The sequence below is a fragment of the Neophocaena asiaeorientalis genome, unplaced genomic scaffold (genome assembly GCF_003031525.2).
Source record: "Neophocaena asiaeorientalis asiaeorientalis breed wild unplaced genomic scaffold, Neophocaena_asiaeorientalis_V1.1 scaffold396, whole genome shotgun sequence".
Lineage (NCBI taxonomy): Eukaryota > Metazoa > Chordata > Mammalia > Artiodactyla > Phocoenidae > Neophocaena > Neophocaena asiaeorientalis.
In genome coordinates, this window is record NW_020172455.1 from 1,229,893 (window position 1) to 1,238,226 (window position 8,334).

Genomic DNA, 8,334 nt, shown 5'->3' on the forward strand with positions numbered 1-8,334 from the left:
CCCTCCTCCCAACAAAAAAAAAAAAAAAAAAAAAAAAAAGGAGTTGAACTTCTCTTTTCCTTTCGTCTTCCTTTCTTTCTTCTTTCTTTAAACTATGATAGCCGTAATGCATCTGGAAGTTTGACTTCTAATAGCTTCCTGCCATAAACCAATTGACACAAAACAGAATAGTGGGTTAAAGGAGAGATTTTTTTTTTTTTCCCACTTCAGGGAGCAAAGTATTAACATGTCATTTCCTGATCAGGATATTCAATGTTTATTTAGAAGAAATGAGTTGAAGAACGCAATTAAAAGACACAAAATGGATTTTTATTTTCTTTTAGTTTTAGCACCCAGGTTTCATGTCAGTCTGTGTGCACCGAATTTTTTTTAAACGAACCCCGTGAATTATCAGATAGGTGGTTGGCTTGTTTAAAAATGAAAAAAAAAAAAAAAAAAAAAAAACCCTTGGCCAATGGTACCTTCCCTGAATCATGACAAGAAGTTAAATGCTAACAGTGCGATGCCAAGATGTATGTTTGAGGCAGAGAGTTTTGATTCTATCAGGATCTGCAAATATTTTGGAACAAAATGGAAAGTGGGGTAGGCGGAAGCAGCCTAACTGACAGGGGTAGTCTCCGGGGGGCTCCATTAGGCAAGAGAAGCTCCAGGGGGCTCCCGCCCATCCGACAGGACCCCGGAGGCCGCCCCCATCCCGCATCTCTGGTCCCCATGCTACATGTTCAGTCAGCTCCTTGACGGTTTTCCTTCTTTGAACCAAGAAGCCTGTGAGTGTCAGTGTCTTTCTTGCTACCAAACCAGGCGATACGTGTTCCCCGGAAGAAGTCCTCTCCACTGCCCTCTCTTGCTCCTGGTACCTGCTAAGTCACTGTGGGGCGTGAGCTCAGTTAAAGAAAGGGTCCAAGTTCTCTTCCATGTTGACATCCGGCACCAGCTGATCAGACACTTCCTTAGCACCATATCCTGAATTCGAGACGCTAAAATCTGTAGAAAACCAAGGATGGTCCAGAATTTCCTGCGAGGTCAGCCGCTCTGAGGGCTCCCGCCGCAGAATGCTTCGGATGAGGCACTTGGCCTTGGGCGACAGAGTCTCTGGAATGTTGAACTGGCCACGCCGGATCTTGCTGAAGAGGGAACTGGGCTCAATGTCATGGAAAGGGTACCGCCCAACCAACATGGTGTAGAGCATCACTCCCAGGCTCCACACATCAGCTGCTTTGCCCGAGTAGCTGCCATTGGTGTTCAAGATCTCTGGGCTGACGTACGCTGGGCAGCCGTGCTTGTCGGAGAGGGAGTCATCATCTCCCCGCAGAATGTAGGCATCTTCCAGGCTTTCCAGCTTGACCCGAGTCCTGCAAGAAACGAAGGAAAACGTGAGCTCATAAGGGTGCTCTGAGACCCACGAATCCCATCATTACATCTCATGTTTCCGATGACCATTCATTCATTGGCCCAGCCAAACGTTACCTACTGAGCACCTTCTACGTGCCAGACCCTATTCCAGGGCTGGGGACCCAGGAGGCAAAGACTCTGCATGAAACTTATGATCTACTGGAGGATTGCAAAGTTCAGCAAGTAAACAAACCACAAACAGCACTATTATCGCCCCATCTTAGTGACGAGGAAGAAGAAGATTAAGTCATACTCTCAAAGTCACACCTGGGTCATGATGGGGAGACACAAGATTTGAACTCAGATCCAACCAGCTGGGAAGCTCACAGAAGCTCTGTCCACAGCTTCTGGCAAACCTGTGGCGAACATGATGCAACATAGGAGCAGGACTTTTCACTCAACGGCATTTTGGCTTCGCAACAGCCCTTTACTCGGACGTAAAGGATTTTATTACCCCATGTTACAGAAAAGAACATGGAAGCTCAGACAGTTTGAGTAACTTGCCCAGAGCCTTCTAGTTGGAAAAAAGGGAAAACTTGACCTCACATATTCCTAAGTCAACCTGAATGCTCCTTCCACTGCACCAAGCTGCATCTCTTAGGACACAGGCAGAGCCAGGCAACATTCAATCAGGAGTGCATCCCATTACCTAGTCCTTCCAAAGCCAACATCCTCATCTTCTTTCCAAGATTTCCTGTTGAAGTTGCCTCCTGTCCTGCCCATCACACTCCTAGGGTCTGGTCCTTGACCTGGTATATATGTGACTCAGGTTAGATAGTCCACTTGCGCCAGCATATATGTGATTCTGTCTCACATGGGTACATGGGTGTGTGTGTGAATCTTCCCCCACCAGTTAAGGACCACTGAGCTCGCTGATGGATACAGGACTCTCCTGGGTACGATGGGGAAGAACGGAGGTGGAGAAATCCTGCATTAAACTCTGAGTCCCTGGAACCGACCTCTCACCTTTATGCAGAAGGACTTGATATCATCACCAAGTACAAAATAAGTATGTGTTCAGTGCCCCCAAGCTCCTAGCCTAGCATCCCTTCCTTAGCCCAGGGGCCTCCCAAGAATTCCTGTGTCCCTGCCCTGCTGTTCTCTGAGTGGAAAGTTAGGCATTATTAACCTTTCAGTGCTTAAAACTGACACCCTCCTCTCACTCTCCTGGCCAGAACACCTCCACTGCCAAGTCCCTGTAAACTCAGTTAATCCCATTCCCTCACACTGATGACGGTCTGCCACGAAGGGGACATGGGACGGGGAAGAGGGGCTAGAGTTAGGGGTTGGGACCGCATGGATAGTGCCAACGAGATCCTACAAGGTCAGTATCATTCCTATCAGCTGGTTCCTTCATCTCAAAAGGGCCCATCAAAGCATCTACCCTGCTGCCCTGAGGTGTCAGGAGGCTCAGATGAGCCGAGAATAGGAAACTGCTCGGAGAAACCACAATAAGGCTTTATTCCTAAATCAGAGCCCGTGACTCAGGTCCATCCACTGCTACTTCTCTTTCTTTCTCCAACTGCAGGTCTTAGCCTTTCCAGGCAGTCACCACAGCTCCCCTAAGAGCCACTGAAGGGAGGCGAGGCTCAAGTTATTCCAAGGAGAACTGCTCGGAGCTCTCTAGAGCTAAAGGTCTGATGAAACCCTGGGCTGATTCTAAGATCCTATATTTGGATTACAGGAGTTTCCAAGACCAAAGGGTGACTACTTCCTGGTCCTAATTTCCATCAATGAGCAAGAAATAGTTGTGGTCACTGGAAAAGGTGCTGGGCTAGGAGGTAGGAGAGCAGATTCCAGGCCATACTACATCTCTCATCTGCTGTGTGGCTGTGGGTGAGTCATTAAACCTCTCTGTTCTCAGCCTTAAAGCAGAGTACTGAACAAGGCAGTCTTCTTTTTTTTTTAATTTTATTTTTTTGCTTGTGGTGAAATATACATAGGATACAATTTACCATCTTAACCATTCTTAAGTGTACAGTTCAGTGGCATTAAGTACATGCACACAGTCGTGCATCCATCTGGACAAGACAGTCTTAAAGCCTCTGCCAGTTTTAACATTCTGGGCTTCTGTCATATATAGCAACACACCTTCTTTATCTGCTCACCCATATTCGATTATAATCTGGAGTGCACATGCCCTTCTCCTCCCCCTTTAGTGATGATCTGTACAAATAGGAAGGGTCTAGGTGGGCTAATCTGGAATTGAGCGGATTAGAAACAAATCTCTTCTTCCTTTTCCTTTTTCTAATCTAAGGTGGCACGTGGAGCTGACTCACACCAGCCTCACCAGATGTTCAGAAACTGGAGGTGAGTCAGTGAAACCCACAGGGCAGAGGGGAAGGGCCGCAAACCGCAGGCCGCAGTGGGTTCTCTGCAGCTTCCCCGTCCCCCCGTCCCCCGCAGCAGCTCCTGCCCAGCTTTGGGACCAGCCAGGCTCCCTCACCTCCAGGTTCACCGTGTTGGCAGCAGAGCAGCTATGGGAAGAATTATTGCAGGGCAAATAACGATAATAAGCCGTCGCATTTGTGTGACGAGGGGCTATCGTCCGGTGGAATGAGACTTGGAACCAGAAGATTCGTGTTTGGAGCCAGGTGTGTCCGCCGAAACCCTCCGCCGCTGTCTCAGCTCGTCCAAGCGGGGACGACCATCTTCACCCACACGCTCCCCACCCCCCCCCGCCTTCCAGACCCTGCACCGGTCCTCACATACGCCGACCAAGCCCAGTCCTTCCTGGGGCCTCTGCACACGGTCCTCCCCACCCCACCCAGGCCCCTGCCCGGAATGCTCTTCTTCCAGATACATGCACCGCTCAGTGTTTTCAGGTCTCTGGTCAAATAAATGCACTTGATTAAAGAGACCTTGCCTGACCCTTCTATACAAAGTAGCGCCCCATCCCAGAATCCCGCATCCCTCATCACCGCCGGGAATACTACGCACTTACACGTCCACGGTTCTGCATTGATACTCTGTATTATGATGCCAGTGGTCGCTTCAGAGTCCTCACCTCATTCCCCACCTCCAGGGGCTCCCGGGCAGGTGGCTAAGGTCACTTTGAACGTGGAGAAAACCACCTGTGTTCCCTGCGGTATCTCCGGCCCCTAGACTAGTAGCCGGCACACAGTAGACACTCAATCCCTCGATCAAAGAGTAAAAGGGACAGTCACGCTGCTGAGCCCCGGGAGCGCCCGGGCGCTCACCTTGAAAGGAACAACAGCCCCTGCTCCGGGTAAAGGAGTTACACCTTCCCAGGACTAAGTGGAGGCCAGGTGAAGGCTCTACGGGGGGCGGGCTTTGTAAATTACAACACCTCAGGTGCCTGGCAGGGTGAGGGCAGGAGGGAAATGTGGCGTCCAGGACCTTTCAGGGGACGGGCTTCCCCACCTCAAGCTCTTCGCTATAAGCCAATTCTAAAGCCCTTTTTACATTCCTATCTCCTTCCGGGTCACACCCCTAGATTCCGACTTTCTCCTTCACCCCGTTAACCCCACCCCCTCCCTCCCATGGGCAGCAGGGACCCCACTTTCATCCTCACCGCTCTTCCGGAACCCCCCTCCAGATCATGGACAAGGGCCTTCGAAAACGGTTAAGGTCTCCCTCTTATCAATTAACACCCTCCCCGAGTTCACCTCTCTCCTCCCCAAACTCAAGACGAGTACTCAGGAGCTATGCAAATACCTAAGGAATCTGAGGGCGGTAAAAAAATTAATTAATCAAAAAGCACTCCATGCGCCACTGACCTCCGCTGCCCCTAAGCTGATCCGTCGGCCCCTGCCTCCTCCTCCCTTCAGAGGCCGAGCCTCCGGCTGGGAGCATCCGGATCTGTGGTCACAGGGCGTTGGGTGCGGCCGGTAGCGACACAGCCACACAGAAGCCAGGCCAGTTCCAAGTCTTGAGGTCAGAGGCCCGGGTTCAAATGCTGCCTCTGACAATTAGTAAGTGCCAGATATCAAACACCGTCTCTGCATTTAAGCATGAGTAGGTTATCTACATATATTTTCTTTTTTAAGATGTATAAAATCAACTTTCAAGGCAAGAATTATTATTCCTTTACGGGGACACCGAGTCTAATAGAGAGGATAGGTCAGCTCGTTTGTGGGGAAGACTAGTTAGCGGCTGAGCGCTCGCCTTTCTCCGGGCGGGGAGCTGACGCCAGACCCGCGCCGCCGCAGCTTCGGGAGGAGGAACGCAACCCAGGCTGGCGGGGCTGCGAAGCCGCCCCCTCACGAGGCGCAGCACGCATGCGCCCCAGGGTCAGGGAGCCGGCTTCTTCTGCGCAGGCGTGCAGGCGTCCCCCCGGGGTGGGCTGAGAGAAGCCTAAAAAAGGACGGGGAGGAAATGCGGCGCCCCAGGCATTCTTCTGACCTTGCCTCTCTGGGAACATCCTGAACTTGTTTACATCACTCCCAGGCAAGGGTCGAGGCAAGAAGCCTGGATTACGTCTTTAAATAAGGACCTTCCGGGGTGCCCATAGGTCGCGGGCCGAGCCCGGCTGGAGTTCCAGTTCCGGTCCCCACAGACGTGCCACACAACTGCAGGGCCCTTCAGAAGGTCTCTGGGGCTCAGCTTACCCCCGGGGATGGGGGGGGGGGCTCGCCCTCTCCTCTCAGGAGTGTTGCAGGGAGTGCCCGGCGGAGCGCCTGCGCCCGCCAGAGTGAGAGGAAATGAATGAACAGTCTTCCAGCTTCTGAGGGTTCCTGATCAGTCTGGGGATTAGGAATTTCCAGGCAGAGAAATCGATTTTCATAAAAATCAACGGGAGCATCAGATGGCCCTAGTCATTCAAATAAACTAGTCATGGGAGACACAGACAGGACAAGTCACACCCATCATCTCGGTTTTTGTGAAGATTAAATGAAACAATGCAAGTACAGCATCTATCAAGGAGCGTAGCAGAGTAAGTCGGCAAAAAGTGGTGGAAACTAACTAACCTTCTTATTACGATAAGGAACCTACCTTCAGCCCCAAAGCCTAGAGGGGAAGACAGATGTACGAGCCTCAGGAAGATTGAAATGGACATGAATTCTGTGCCCCGGTACCTTCCTGGGCCCTTTGCACTTGTTTTTTGTTTTTTTTTTTTTCCCTTGCTTAGACTGTTCTTCCCCCAAATATGTGCCCAGCTCACTCCTGCTCACATTATTCAGTACTAAGGTAATCAGGATGGGCTTCATGGAGGTGATGAGACCAGAGATGGTACGTGAAGAATAGAGACTCCTGAAAGTGACAAGGGAGGATGGTGGAGATTTGTGTGGCCAAAGAGCTGTAAATGACAGTGGTTATCTCCTGCTGCTTCTTGGAGGAGAGAGCCCTGAGCCATGAGCCCCAGGCAGGGTTGATTTGGCCTGCAAGCTGCATCCCTGCGTGCATTCTGCAACCTGTCCCTGGCACAGGCGGGGAACAGCCTGCTTTGCTTTCAACCTCTGAATGAACAAGGCTTACACGGGGGCCGCCTGTGTCCCAGGTGCAGGCCCAGCCCAGTGCCAGGCCTCCTGTTCTCGGATCCTGAGCCAGGTGAGGAAGCCAGAACCAGCAGGATGCAGTTCTACTCCCCACCTGCACAGAGCATCCGCACCCGCCTTGAAAGCCCCGACCTGATGTCCTGCCCACTCTCAGCAGAGGCTTGAGTGGCTCCCTGTGGGTCACGAAATCGACCTCAGCCTCAGTTTCCCTTCTGTAAAATAAGAACCAATGGTACATGGCCTGAAAAGAGCTCTTCTACCTTCAGATTTCCCGATTTTACCTTTCCTTTAACTCTTAAGCTATAGGGACTGCAACCCTTCCTCTATAACATCCTGATATTGATATAATAATTGTAGTAACAACAACAGGAAACCACGAATTAAACAACTATAAAATGCTGGGATTTTTTTCAGTCTACGTTATCTTATTTCTCATGACAAAACTGAAAGGCAAATATTATATGTGCCACTTCCTAAAAAATAAGGAAAGTGAGGCACAGAGAATGAAATGTTTTAGGTCATACATAGAGTAACTGAAAGAACTGAGCTCTAATCCACGTCAGGAGGATTCTAATGCCAGTGTCTTCTCCAAAAGACACGCTGGCACCAACATCACAGATTTACTTGGTGTCCAAGACAGAGAAACTTCTTAAGGGAGACCCTGGGTTTATGGAGACAAATATGGCCCCAGGTTTCTTCAGCACCAGAGCACCTACAAAACCATCACATACATGATCTAAGTGCTATAATTTATGAGGTGGATGGTGGTAGCTGGACCTGCCCGTTTACTAGATGAAGAAACTGGGGTACAGAAAGCAGATGTGACTTGTCCAAGGCCACCTGGAAAGTGAGTGACAGAGCCTGGATTTCTATGTTCAGTGCTTCTATCCAAAATAGAAAAAAGGTATACACACAAGCAAATCATCCTTTGCTTTTAAACCTCAAAACCCACCCTGGGCTCTCAGCAGGAAGAGATCAGGACAGGGTCAGCCAGGGAGGGGCCAGGCTGGGAGTTCAGCCAGACCAAGTGGGCTTGGCCTGGGCAGGAAGTCCGGAAGTCACTGAAGGCCGTTCCGTGGGGTGGGTCCAAGCAGGCAAAGGGTCGAGGGAGAAAGGTCAGCCGCAGTCCGCCACAGCCGCTACTGCAAAGCCACCCTTGGCTGCCGGTCCAGTTGTCAAGCAAGGGTCCCAGCTGGGGCTACTGCTGGGGGGGCTCAAGGAAGACCTCTGAGCACCATGGGCTGCATTTTGCTAGCCTGGCAGCCACCACTGGGACTCCCCAGGTCACTAAACTGCCCAATAAATCACTACTCCCTTGAGCCTCTGTTTCTTGTGTGTATAGATCTTTCCAGCAGTCACCTCTGAGAGCCACCGATGCGCCAGCTCCCGGAGATTCACTGAACAGACCTAGCACTTAGATCAAGCTGCTCACAAATTAGCAAGAGAGCAGCAGGTAAGCCAGTAAGGGAACCACTCGGGGGTG

At 50.8% G+C, this 8,334-nt stretch overlaps 1 protein-coding gene across 2 annotated transcripts in view; it reads right to left on the minus strand.

The window, feature by feature from the left end:
• Nucleotides 1–48: 48 nt before the first annotated feature.
• The window catches only part of TRIB2 (tribbles pseudokinase 2), a 25,011-nt gene continuing 16,725 nt past the window's right edge, over nt 49–8,334 (minus strand). For both annotated transcript variants that reach the window (XM_024737740.1, XM_024737739.1), the window contains one exon: nt 49–1,352. In XM_024737740.1, coding sequence (XP_024593508.1) covers nt 884–1,352 — 469 coding nt within the window. In that variant the 3' untranslated portion in view covers nt 49–883. The remainder of the gene's footprint in view (nt 1,353–8,334) is intronic.